The 13,395-nt window shown below is 37.8% G+C and overlaps 1 protein-coding gene across 3 annotated transcripts in view; it reads right to left on the bottom strand.

Moving 5' to 3' along the window:
* Positions 1-13,395, bottom strand: part of LOC131786189 (rho guanine nucleotide exchange factor 28) — a 29,841-nt gene that overhangs the window by 10,577 nt on the left and 5,869 nt on the right. Inside the window, exons 5-27 of one of the 3 annotated variants that reach the window (XM_066165203.1) lie at positions 12,898-13,072; positions 12,350-12,468; positions 11,870-11,919; positions 11,597-11,663; positions 11,278-11,406; positions 10,799-10,881; positions 10,177-10,270; positions 9,396-9,995; positions 8,468-8,495; positions 7,959-8,042; positions 7,325-7,402; positions 6,299-6,355; positions 5,732-5,774; positions 4,686-4,754; positions 4,506-4,578; positions 3,807-3,931; positions 3,189-3,295; positions 3,016-3,081; positions 2,779-2,831; positions 1,315-1,328; positions 1,061-1,129; positions 486-537; positions 78-130 (exon numbers count right to left, since the gene is read on the bottom strand). In XM_066165203.1, coding sequence (XP_066021300.1) covers positions 78-130; positions 486-537; positions 1,061-1,129; positions 1,315-1,328; positions 2,779-2,831; positions 3,016-3,081; positions 3,189-3,295; positions 3,807-3,931; positions 4,506-4,578; positions 4,686-4,754; positions 5,732-5,774; positions 6,299-6,355; positions 7,325-7,402; positions 7,959-8,042; positions 8,468-8,495; positions 9,396-9,995; positions 10,177-10,270; positions 10,799-10,881; positions 11,278-11,406; positions 11,597-11,663; positions 11,870-11,919; positions 12,350-12,468; positions 12,898-13,072 — 2,288 coding nt within the window. The remainder of the gene's footprint in view (positions 1-77; positions 131-485; positions 538-1,060; positions 1,130-1,314; positions 1,329-2,778; positions 2,832-3,015; positions 3,082-3,188; positions 3,296-3,806; positions 3,932-4,505; positions 4,579-4,685; positions 4,755-5,731; positions 5,775-6,298; positions 6,356-7,324; positions 7,403-7,958; positions 8,043-8,467; positions 8,496-9,395; positions 9,996-10,176; positions 10,271-10,798; positions 10,882-11,277; positions 11,407-11,596; positions 11,664-11,869; positions 11,920-12,349; positions 12,469-12,897; positions 13,073-13,395) is intronic. The other 2 variants (XM_066165204.1, XM_059103203.2) reach the window with 2 other exon arrangements.

Here is a 13,395-nt window from a genome sequence, read left to right as displayed (position 1 = left end):
CGACACCTGGTTGTAAACTGCTCTATAATATGAAAAATTTGCCCGTCAGAGCGATTAATCAGCTCTTTAGTTCTTACCTTCTGCATAATTTTTAGAGTCCTCACATGATGGACTTCAGTTTGTATTAATTCTAAAAGAAACCAAAAATAATACAAGGTAAATTACTGTAAAACAAGTCTGCCACACATCACCCCGAGAGTTTCACTTTGCCCAGGAAACAACAACTTGTAAAGACACATCTACCTTGCGAGCAAGCCTTCATTATTATCGCTTCGGCAGGAGAGTTTCTTCGCCCACGGGAAAGTATGAAGCATGAGCAACGCGAGCCGGCTAGGTCTACAAGGGGTCTGGTACTGATATTAGAGCCAGACCCCTTGTAAACCTCTACCGCGACTCGTCTCGAATCTTCCCGCAGGCAGAGAAACGCACGTCCTGCAACCTAAATAATAGGGTTCTGCTCGCAGGCCAAGAAACATCCGTCTCACCATGAATCACATCTTGTCTCTTAATATCTTTTGCTGTCATCTTTTTGAGAATCTGAAGACATGAATGAAATGGAAACAACGTAAGGCGACTGGGTACAAGCCCTCTAGTTTGCACTGTCGAGTTCCAACTTAAGATAACATAGTACTTAGCAGGCTAGTCTAAGGAGTTTGATGTTGTCAATATACAACAATCTTCCTAGTTCTTGTCAATTAAATGACTGACAGTTTATTAAATTTCAAGGGGGGGTTTATGTAGCGATCACTTCCGGGAACTAGGGCAAAGTCTGGTTTTGCTCTAACGAAACGTCAGCTTTAAAAACTAGTGGCTAATTCACATTATAAACTTAGTTTGTAAAACCAAACTATCTTTTTCATATAATGACTGACTGTCACAGATATCCTGCGCGGAATGCGATAGAGAATATTCTGTTGCCGGATGTATCTCACTTGCCGAGATCTCAGACGATACCCGGATCACAACAGGTGACTGTTTTCAAATTATCGCAAGAGATTGCAGCTAAGAGCGATCGAACAATTACAGTAAAACAGAAACAAGAGGTACTCGATAACTTCACCTTCTTGTCGATGCTAACGCTCCAAGCTTCTGGTTCAGGTTTAATGTCAAGATCAGGATCGCCTGGATGCTGAATGAACAAAATTCAGGCTCAAATGAGTAAGTTGGCGATCAGTTACGAGTAGAAAGAAACCACACATGTAAACATTCAAGAATGTTTGGTGATACAACTTTCATTTCTATTCACTGATGTTTTGAAAGTAGACTACAATAGCACGATGTCTCGAAATATCTAAAGAGCTAATGAAAGCTTACCTCATCGTCCATTTCTACAATGTAGAACAAAAAGAAAGTGTAAAACGTTAGATGGTAATAACATAGACTTAGATTTTAATAACAAAAGCATCAGATAACAGCGGAAATAATTCACGAAAACTAGATGAGTGCAGTGAAAGGTGCAGCTATAAAGCTTTGACGCCATACAGAAAGAAAACTCTCTAGAATTTTCTATCTACTTTATCCTACTGTGATTCTTTGTTGCCATTCAATGACAGCCATGGGGGGTGGGGATTCCACAGTTTAGCCATAATTCAAACCCCTGCTTTCTGACAAACGAACAAACGACTAATTGACTCAATGACTAACTGAGTCACTGACTGATTCACTCAATCATTCACTCTCTAGGGGATTGAATGACACGTTGACTCATTGACTCAATCACTGATTGACTTAGCCTGGCGTCCTCACTGGCTGACTGACTGAATGACTGGGTAATTCAGTGTTATCGACTGAGTTGATAACGTAAATTAGCCACCATAAAGAGTTTTAAAGGTTAACGTTTCGAGCGTTAGCCCTTCACCTTCAAAACGCTCGAAACGTGAACTCTTTAGGTGGCCAATTTACATTATCAACTCAGTTAATACCACTAAAATACCTTGCTATACTCTCCCATCGACGCATCACAACAGTTTCTTTAGAAACTTACCCACTTTTTTCATTTGACTGAATGACTGACTGATTGACTCATTAATTGACTCACTGTTGACTTACTGCCTGACTGACTCACTGATTGACTTACTGCCAGACTGACTCATTGACTGACTCACTGTTGACTTACTGCCAGACTGACTCATTGACTGACTCACTGATTGACTTACTGCCAGACTGACTCATTGACTGACTCACTGTTGACTTACTGCCAGACTGACTCATTGACTGACTCACTGTTGACTTACTGCCAGACTGACTTATTGACTGACTCACTCTTGATTTATTGCCTGACTGACTTATTGACTGAGTTACTGTTGACTTCCTGCCTGATTGACTCATTGACTGACTTACTGTTGACTTCCTGCCTGATTGACTCATTAACCAGACGCTCTGTTGACTTACTGCCTGATTGACTCATTGACTGACTCACTGTTGACTTACTGCCTGATTGACTCATTGACTGACTCACTGTTGACTTACTGCCTGATTGACTCATTGACTGACTCACTGTTGACTTACTGCCTGATTGACTCATTAACCAGACGCTCTGTTGACTTACTGCCTGACTGACTCATTGACTGACTTACTGTTGACTTCCTGCCTGACTGACTCAATGACTGACTCACTGTTGACCTACTGCCTGACTGACTCAATGACTGACTCACTGTTGACCTACTGCCTGACTGACTCATTGACTGACTCACTGATTGACTCATCCTGACTCACTCACTCACTTACTCACTGACCAACAAACTGAACAACTTTCTCACTGACTGATTGTACACTTACCCCCTTCATCATAATCTTCGTCATCTCCAGACGCATCCGGTGACACACTCGAACTAAGAAAGTAATAAGCAGAATGTCAAAAGTCTGACCAGGCTGCAATTTGTATATTAAAGTGGTACTAAGATTTCCTTCTATTAAAGCTTTGACTTCCCTTGAAGAACACAACTTTGCCCTATCGAATCAAAGGTTCACCACAATGTGTTACTTAAGAAGAAGCCCGCTAGAAAAAAAACTCACTTGGGTTTATCTTTGTCTTTTCCCTTGTCTTTGTCTTTGTTTTCATCATCCACTGTGAAGCTCTTACTTTAAAAAGAACGAAACAAAAAAAGTTGCCGAAGCAATTTACTGACACAGCGATTAAAGTTACACATAACGTAATTACCACGACACAATACCACTTCAGGGTGTACCTTCGAAATGGAAGAGGAGAAGTTGGTTTGGTCTGCACGCTGGATCTGGAAGACACGCCGCCTCGACCACCCCGTGTTAATAATCCAGGGTTAGGTAATACCGGAACCTGAAACGAGAGGCAAGTCACATGAAGTCAACATTATTCAACAGATATCAAAGGTCAACATAATTTACTAAAAACTCACAAGTCATCGTACAAGTCGCACGTAAATACCATGGAGCCAATTAAAAAAAAGCATGAATATCGTCTTATTTTGTAAGGCGAGGAGGCCGTTTCACCTTGGGGGAGGGGGGGGGAAAGGGTAGAGCTACACGTAGGCTATAGATAACTTTTTCCGGAAAAGGGGCCGTAAGGCAAAACTCAAACACGAGAGCCTGCGCGCAGGCTCAACAGACGGCGATAAGAGGTCTTATGGGCAGGAGTAGACCGCCGGTAACTGGCTATAATTGAAACCACTGCCGACTGACTAGAAAAAGACCAGCGAGCTTTCTTAACAAAGGGGAATAATACCACACCATAGTCTCTGACTTCAATAAGCTCGATAGGTACCCAGTACATCACCTGAGTCAGATAGAAACCAACGGGTGAAGCAGCAGCTTTGTCTGGCATTACATACCTGTTCTCCAGACTTGGACAACTTGCTTGGAATTCCCGACGCTCTTCTTCCCAACGCAGTTTTGAGTTGTTCTTTAGCATCCCCAGGCTCCCTCTTACCGTCTTCGCTGTCTTTACTCCGAGAAGCTATTTAAAACACACTAAAACTGTTAAAAAATTACATCAAGAAATCTCGCTTCTTTGTTTACCTCAGACAAAACTATCCTCAAATGGAAAAAAAAACAGAAAAAACCTGAAAGGGCAACGAATACCAGCTAGAGAACGAGAAAGGTTTACCCTTTAACTCCCAAGATCTAATTGTAAATTCTCCCCTCTAGCTCCTAAACATTTCCTTGTAAATTGGTTGCGAAAATTTAGAGTAACATCAAGTAAACAACTACTTTGCTGGATAATTCGTGAATGTTAAAGGGGAGAAGTTATATGAAGTTATATGTAATTATATATGTAAATCACTCCTAGGATTTAAAACTTTTAAACTTCAGGGTGAAGTTGCAACGGATGCACAAACTAAACACAAGAAATGAATGCGCCAATTTGGTCTATAGTCCGTATCTTAACATGTCTTAAGCACAGAACTCCTTTCTCCCTTTATAGCTGCCAGAAATTTTGTTGCGTAGTCTCCATTCATATACATCTGCCAAATAACAACTGTATTCAATACAATGAAATTAATTATCGTTGACATGAGTATCAAACTTACAGAAGCTTTTTTCTTTTCTAAGGCTGCTTCTGTTGCTCCCTTTCTGAATCTTTGGAAGTTCTCGTTTTAACTGCTGAAATGGATTAAAAAAAACCATCAGGCGCTGCTCTGGGGCATTGGTAACCGAGAAGTACTACAAAACCAATGAGCATAAACAGAAAACAGTTCTAAATTTTGTACCTTAGTTGAGGACTTGCTTCCAAACAGCATGCTAAAGCGTCTGATACCCTTTCCAGGTTCCTGCTTTTCCTGTAATAAAAAGAGTGGTGAAAGTCAGTACAAGTTAATTTACTACGGCTAAGGAGTGCTGAAATCATCATCTGACCACTTAAGCTAAAATTGGGGGACAACGAAGTTTCCTTAAAGAATCCTACGCAATATGAATACAAAGAATCATTTCTTAATTATTTCCCACCCGAAAGCATTGAAACGTACACTATATGTTGAAAATACATTGAAAAGTCTCAAGGAGCAATGGGAGTTTAAAGTTAAGAAAAGCTGATTTCAAGAAGCGCAGAAAATTCGAGCGCCTAAGTAAGCGAGTAATAGCTCATGAGTAATAGCTCATGTAATCCCGGAAGACTTTCGACACTACATTAAAAATTGTTTCAACTTCAGAACAAAATCTAGAACAATCGAATTATGATATCATACTAAAACGTCACGCAAGGCAGCGCTAAAAGCAAACAGAAATGAATAGTGGTCATTCAACCTACAACCTATGCTATTGACCTCCAATGAGCGTAAAGGAAGTTACATGAGTGGGCCATTTGCATGGATTATCGTGACAAGTCTAGCACTCGAGTCAGAGTTTCAGATGATTTCACATTTTAAAACAATTGACTCGAACGCATGACAAAGAAAACATCTGATCCATTCGTATGGATTCAAAACTTCACCGCTGAGCCACAGGGGACTCTAAACGAGCTACAGTGCCACTATTGTGTATGGCAGCATTACCCGCGTTTGACACGCGAGTACAGAATTCCCACGCATTTCACGCGCGTAAACTTCATAAATCCCCTATTAACTCCATACGTGACACGCCAAAGGTAATACGCTGAGCACTGTATCAGTTTCTGGAAATGTGATGAAATACTGTTTGTGTTACACATCTAATGCTTGTTCACTTAGAATGCCTTCCAAATACCTATGAATTTACCATAATCAGTGCAGATATTTCGCAATATTACATGAACCAGGAAATAAAAGTAAGTTTTTTCTACCTTTTCCGCTTCTTCTGAATCATCCGCACTTAATTCTGGACCACTGCAATGGGAGCAACATAACATCACTTACAGGATTAACACAGTAGGTTGCAGAGAGGTAAACTACACATTTCTCGTTTTTTTAACATTAACATATACACAAAACGTGAAATTACGAAACTAAATTGGTTTTTAGTTTCGAGTTTGCCAACCTCAAGGGGGTCGAAACATTTATATGTTCCTTTTTTAATGCAAATTATTACAAATGCACATTTTTTAAATGTAAATTAATGAATTAAGTTTTCCAGGGAGTTCACGACTTGTAAACGAGCGAAGGAAAGATTGCCGAATCCAATAACGACAGCGATGTGAAAGCTGGGTTAACAGAAAAGAGGACTTCGATAACTCGAATATGTATGACTGTAAATGGTTTAAAGTAAGTTATCAACTGAAACCCACCAATATGTTCAGATATCATATTTCAACCAAGCGTTGCCTCCACAGATTAGTCGTAATAGAATATTCCACCATGCACATTATGAAACCAAAGCAAACATTTCACTGAATAATCTATAAACCACTCACTTTACGCCGAGAAATTCTTCCAGTGACAATCTGTTACTAGCTTTGTCTTGAGCTTCCCTACAAAAAAAAATTGTCATACAATATAAATAAACTAAACTTCTTTATCTTGTCTTACAAGAACATTTTTTTCGTCGTTAAGAATTCTTAACACCACAGTATTACCGAAGATTCGCATTTGTGGAAAATCGTCTATATGTTTTTTTTTTTACCATAATTCGCTGCTAAAATTCCTTAAGAATGTATCAGCCTTAAAAGCCACCCTTCCTGTTAGCTGTCTGAAAAAATATTCTTGTTGTAATTTTCATTTAATGGCCAGTCAGAAAACAAGAAACTCATCGTATGACAGTGAGTGCCCTATTCAAGTATTCAGTCTCACTCCAAAAAGTCTCCAAAGTAAAATATCAATTGTTAGGAAAATTTTTGAGGATCTCTATATCTGTTAACAATCCCATTTTGTCCAACTAATCAAGTGAAAAAAAACCAACCTGTTACGTTCAAAAAACGCTACAAATTCCGGTTTAACGGTTTAGAACTCATGTTATTTAAAGTAAGGTTTTTTTTTTCAAAAAAAAAAAAAGGAAAAGAAAAAATTCATAGAAACCTACGCGTCTGTTTAGTTGTAGGTATACTTTTAGGATTGTTAAAGTACACACGATAAACTATCATCTTGATAGTTTTTACGATTTTCCACTGATTAAACAAAGAGCAAAAGTAGTAACCGAGTCTCAGTTCAGGCCATATTCCAAAGGGAATCCCTTTTAAGCTATTAAATACGTTTACACTCAACGCATCTAGTCTTCCGGAGTGTTTTGATGGAGACCAAATAGAAGCTGTATTTAATGTTCAAGTGAGCACACGACACATGATTGGCTGTTTCAAGATTCTCCTTAGATCTACGACCGTGGGAGTGAACTAAAAATAATTCAGGAATAAGGCCATAGGGATCCAGTCTCTCAGCTCATGCCTTCTTTAGTTAGCATTTAATTCAACACAGTACTCGGTGTTGTCTTTCTCTTTAAACATTACCTTATCGTAGCTAGAGCATGCAAGGAATTCCACTTCTTTGGTGTTTTAGCGGTTAAACGCAGGTGTCGTCTTTTTTGACTGAACAAGAGAATGGTGGCAAGGCAATGCAAGACATGTTATATGATTTATCCTAAAGTTTTAACATTTCTCTTAAAATTAAGCAAAGTAAGTATAGAAGGAAATTATAGATAGAGCGTCTTTTTCAGTTTAAAATATTTCATGTTGTTCTTTAAGGTTAAAACCTTCAAGCTTTTTCTAAACCGTTTTAAAAAATTAACTGCTTAATGTAACATTAAAATCAATAGTTGAATAGTGATAAGCTAAGTTGTTTAAAAGTTTCGTTCAAAGATGGATCAAATATCAATTTTCAAACAATGAAAAGAGTTACAAAATTAATTTATAGGTGCATGCAAATGGAAACAACCAAAATATTGCGAGATTTTTAACGGTTAGAACTTTGGATGGCGAGATAAAAAAAGTTATAATATACAGAAGGTTATTATTTTTACTGCTGTCGTTTAAGATCACATGTCAAAGTTAAAGATTTAACATATTTCATATCAGTATCGGTTCGCTTACGTTTAACTCGACCTTCTTTTTATCAGTTAATACGAAGAAAGATAGCAGAACTCACTCATCATTCAAGAAGTCCATCAAAGACATCTGTGTCTCAGCCTTGGAAAGACTTCTCTTCTGAATCTCGGGGCTAAATTGGGATCTACAGACAAAAATGTTTTGTTTAAGTGACAAAAAGAGGTTGTTGTGTCTCAGAGGCATATACGCCTAATAATGCATGAAGAGCCCCCCCCCTCCCACCCCTGGATGGGACGCGATACTCGCCAATACCCATTTATGTTCCCGGGCAGAGAGGGGTACTATGAGCGTAAAGTGTCTCGCCTTCATTTTAAGACCTTACAAGGGGTTGGGACGGGACCTCTCAATCCAGACTCAAGTGTTTAATACAGACTGGTGTACGAAATATAAATAAAAGAGTCAAAAACAGTCCAGGGGAGAAAACTAAAAGCAGAAAAAATTCAAATAAAGGTTCTTTGCTATAAACACACTTTTTAAGAAAAAAATAGGTTTTAATAGAAAAGGTAAAATCACTTTTGACGAAGGAAAATCATTTCATATTTTACTTACCCAAGCTTTTTGTCCTCTATAGGATTTCCTAACAGTAAAAAATTAACTTACGTTAAAAAAATATGTCAAAGACCTGGTTTAAATCACACTTGAACTATGAATTGTCTTCTTTAACCCCGAAGAACAATCTATTATTTCGATATTCAGCTTTAACCTGTAAACCTCAGCCTGAGGCCCTGGGAACTAAACTAAAGGATTAGTAAGGATTAATCCCCAATGCCTTGTGGAGACGTCTACGGTCAGGGCTGTGATATAGAGGAGACTGGGGGCCACAAATCACTAACTTTTATCTTTGAGCAACCCATAAAACTTTAAGTCATAATTCTCAAGCTTTATGAGACAGTGCCCTGGATATCCAAGACATTGGTCACTAGGCACCCAACGATTCTTTAAAGAGCACAGCTTTCATTGACCAGATAGACAACACATTTTGTAATAATAAAAGCAGGGTATTCTTAGGAAAATAATAGGTATGAGTTTCTAAAAAAGCTGTGGTGCTGCGTTGTTGGAGTAGTCCATTGTGTTCTATCAACTGAGTTGATAAATGTAAATTTTCCACCTTAAGAGTTTCTGAAGAAGGGAACGAAACGTCAGCTTCAGAAACTCTTTACGGTGGGGGCGTTGCCAGGATTTTTCAAAAGGGGGGGGGGGGGGTTTCACACTGTGTCAAACAGACGGTACTACCGGACTGTCATGTCAACCTCCATGCCATGTTTGACTTGAACAAAGGCTTACAAAGGGGGAAGGGGGTCACAGGCATCCCAGGACTCTCTCTAGCTACACCCTTGTACGGTGGTCAATTCACGCTATCAACTCAGTTGATAAAACCAAATCATTCTTAGGAAAGGTCACCTTCTCCCCTATCTCATGGTGCCAAGCCTACAGTGTGTGTGTGCCTTCTTTACCTGAAGATCTTGTCAATACTTACCATCTTCTCCAAGTTTAAGATCAGCCAAACAACTGTATGAATATGATTTTGTATGGAGATTACTTTTGTTTGGAGAAAGAAGACCGTTGTCCTTATGATTCACATTGACATCAACATCTGTTAGCGAAGTTATCGACACACTGCTTGAAGCTTTACCCAAGTTTTGTTTATCATCACTGGCCTTCTTTATAGAATCTAAAATATCTGCAAGTTTGTTCCCCTCTTCCTTGGGACTGTCAAGATTCAATGATACAGGTCTTTTGTTTTTGAGAGCATGTATCCTGCTCCGTGGTTTGTCATTTTCAACTTTTTCTTCGCAGTCAGCTTCTTTAGTTAAATCATCAAGGCTTGAGCTAACTCTCTTATTCAGTTCAGGCCTCTCTTCGTGTTTCCCCCAGCTATGTGCCCGTCGTACATCACTTTTACAATCCACAGAGAGAAGTTTATCGTCTGCACTATTAGAGGTATCCTCTTGTCTCTGAGTAGTTTCTCTTGTTCTATCTGGCGAAGTTCTAAGATTAATACCAAGAGGGCTTGCTTTACGATCCTTTTGATCAACAGTACCATTCACAATTGATTTCTCCTCCTTAGATTTCATTCCTAAAATCATGAAAGGACACACGCATTTACAACATGTGGCTAAGTTATCTGAGATTACAATAAAAAGGAGAAATTAATGGCAAGAACGTGATAGAAATAATGAAAACTGCATAGTGGTAATTAAAAAAGAATTAAAAACTTCAGCACTCATCTGTTGGTATTTATCAAACTGTTCCTTTACCTGCAATAACTTGGGCTTGTTGTAGGTCCTGTGCACTTAATGATGGACAGGACAAGCGACGTAAATTCTTTCCCTGCATACCACTTCTTCCAGCCTAGAATGTGACAAATGTGATATTTAATAGCATGATAAAAACCACACTAAGAGAACAGCTAACAACTAACTTTGTTAAAACTAAACTAAAATTAATTCTTCTCTGTGGTTTTTGGTTGAGGCACTTCTGATAGGGGGAAATGGAAAAAGAGTCCTGGGTTCTGAATGAATGTTCTAGTGGGTAAGATGGACTTACCAGGATAACCAACCAGCTTTGTTTCCGCAAAGGGAAATTATTTTGTGCCTTTTATCCTTTACTGACCAGGCTTACTTTGTCAAGTTTGCTGGATATTGTGTTTTTTATGGATCTCAATAAAGCTCAGATGGCCCGTGAAGATGCAACGTTCTCCTTTTCTGGAAAAAAATGGCCTGTAGTACTTCATTTTACAGGTAACAGGCTTGCTCTACCCATTTGAAAATTTCTTTTGTATTTAAAATATGGGAGAAAACCAAAGATGAAAAAAAAAAAACTTTTGACAATTTCTTCTCACTTTTAAACTTGTACATGTATCTCCTTTCAGTACAGTACCTCTCTAGAGCCTCTCTGTGAATTAACCATCCTGAGCTTCTGTATTTCTTCATTGATGTCTCTCAGTCTCTTGAGATTTTGTTCTGAAAGCAATGCACAAACAACATTAAAAAAAAATCATAACCTCACTTTTGATACATGTAACATAGAAATCTACAATCATTCAGTTTTTTATGTTTTCTTTTCTTTCCTATTGTCCTTTTATGAACAGAAAAACAGCTGGAAACCAACAGCTCCTCACAACCCACCACACTACATTTCTCTTTGTACTATTCAACCCATTGGCCCCTTAGAGTGACTGACATCTAATTTCTCCTTACAATATCAGCCCTGAATCACCCATTTCAGTCACAAGAATATAGGAAATGATCACCAGCCACTGTTAAACAAATTCTCCTTGTTAGCACATTGGAAAATCTATAAAGAGCAGTAGGGAGAATATGAAAACTTATATTAGGGTGTGTAGGTTAGTAACATACCTAACAGTTGCCTATTACCACCTCCACTGCTCCTTGCTGATGTCATACTGTTCAGCTGACCTGTGAACTTCTTTGGTGAAAGCTCCCTGTTGATTTGCTTTATTTCCTCATCACTGCTAGAGGCATCTTCTAAAAAATTATATATTTAAAAGGTCAGTTTTTAAATCAATGAAATATGAAAATCATAAGGAACCATTTTGTTTACAAGAGATCCTGGCAACATCAATTTGCTTCAAATCAAGATCAAGAAAGTGCAAGATGCTAGGATAATCAACAACACATCACAGGATGGAAAAAAGAAGTAAAGCAACAGTGAGACCTGTTGTGTCCTTATTTTTTCTTCGAACTGGCCAAGAATGACGAAACTTTGGTACTCTTTTCTTCATCTAAAAGAGAAAAGTAGCAATAAACATAATATAAATTTCAATGCATTATTTCCCAAAGATAATATTGTATTGACATGACTATTCAAAATTAATTCTTAACAGGATCTAAATTAATGAAAAGAGAGACATGAATTTAGTCATTGAACTATGCTAGGTAGAGCAGTTGATCTACACAGTGATTTCATCATTTTAATGTTCATACTCACTTCCTCTTCAACCAATGAATTTATGTTTTGGAGCATTTCAATATCTTTTTCTGTTAAGATAAATAATTTCAATAAATAAGTTTGAGATCAAAGCATAAAGAACCAAGGTCCCACTCACAAAGTTTTAGAAACACTATCCAGTTGTACAATGTGTACCTTTCCAACTGATGATTCTTTTAAAAAAATTAAACTGTTGAGTACCAATCTTCAGAAAGGTTTACATGTATGTTTGTACAAAAATTGCAGCTAGACATAATTAACATTATGCACTGTGACATCAGTATCTAAATTCTCCATACTCTTCTATACACATTTCCTTTGGTACAGACCATGAGAATTCACTTAATAAACAAAGCCTCCAAGGTTGGTGATCATTTCCTTTATTCTCATGATCTTAATGAATGATTCAGCAGTTATATTGTAAGGAGAAATTACATATAGATGCTGGTCACTCTCAGGGTTGAAAGTGTTAATACTCACCAAGAGAGTTCTGATGTTGAGTTTTATAACTGGATATTGTGGTGGTACCCAGCTCGCTTTTTTTGACCTGTGGTTTAGACATGTCTTTTACAGTCCTCTTTTCACAATCACCTGGACCTCTGTGTGAGGGTAAAAAAAATTATTTAGAATTTCAAGTTTATCAACCAGTCATGAAATTGGAAAAGTTATAGACTGCAGTGTTCCATCAGTAAACAATTTTTGGACCATTTTAACAACTCTTTGACAAAACTTTTGGAATTCCAGACACAGAATGCCATTTCATTAATCATACAAACAAGCAATCATGTGGAAGAAATGGTAAAAAATTATATTTAGACATAACAACTTGCACAAAGGCTCTAGATAAAGTTCTTACTGATAGTGACTGGGGCATAGAAGGTTCTCACTGCATTTTCGAGGCTACAAGTTTGCTGCTACAACAATTTTAATTTTACTCCCATTCAGGCTTGGTTACATACGTCTAAGAAAAATGTCTATTGTGTCAAGAGGTCTTTCTGAAACACTGAGACACTGAGTTTCATGTTAACCTTGAAAACATGTCAGCAAGTAACTTCATTCCCTTCTCCCGAGCTATTTCTTCCGGTAATTTGCCTGACTTGTCCTGGATATGAAGAGCCTCCATTGATCCTGGCTGGTCAAGCAGATATGTTGCCAGTTGAGAAAATCCTAGACGTGCTGAAAGATGGAGTAATGTTTCCTGACCTGGGGATGAAGAAATAGATGGAAAATCATATAAGTTATTGGTGCAACAATCAAAGAAAGAATACACATTTCCTTGAAGTTGTTCAAGAAAATCACCTCTACAGGAACAGTTATAATTGTCTTCAAGAAGTCATCTTCATTTCTTATTTATTTAGTATAAAACAATTTGAACCTTTCATTCTGCAAATTTATAATTTTAGACATTATTCAGACAGCATACATGTAACCAACTTGGAATAAAAAGAAGCCCAACCTGAAGAAGTCTGCATGTTTCAAACAGAGTTAAATTTCTTGAGTGGTGGCATTTCTAATGATAATATTTT

Source organism: Pocillopora verrucosa, chromosome 4 (assembly GCF_036669915.1).
Source record: "Pocillopora verrucosa isolate sample1 chromosome 4, ASM3666991v2, whole genome shotgun sequence".
In the NCBI taxonomy this organism is placed as follows: domain Eukaryota; kingdom Metazoa; phylum Cnidaria; class Anthozoa; order Scleractinia; family Pocilloporidae; genus Pocillopora; species Pocillopora verrucosa.
Note: the sequence above shows the minus strand (reverse complement) of the source record. Positions and strands in the feature narration are given on the sequence as shown.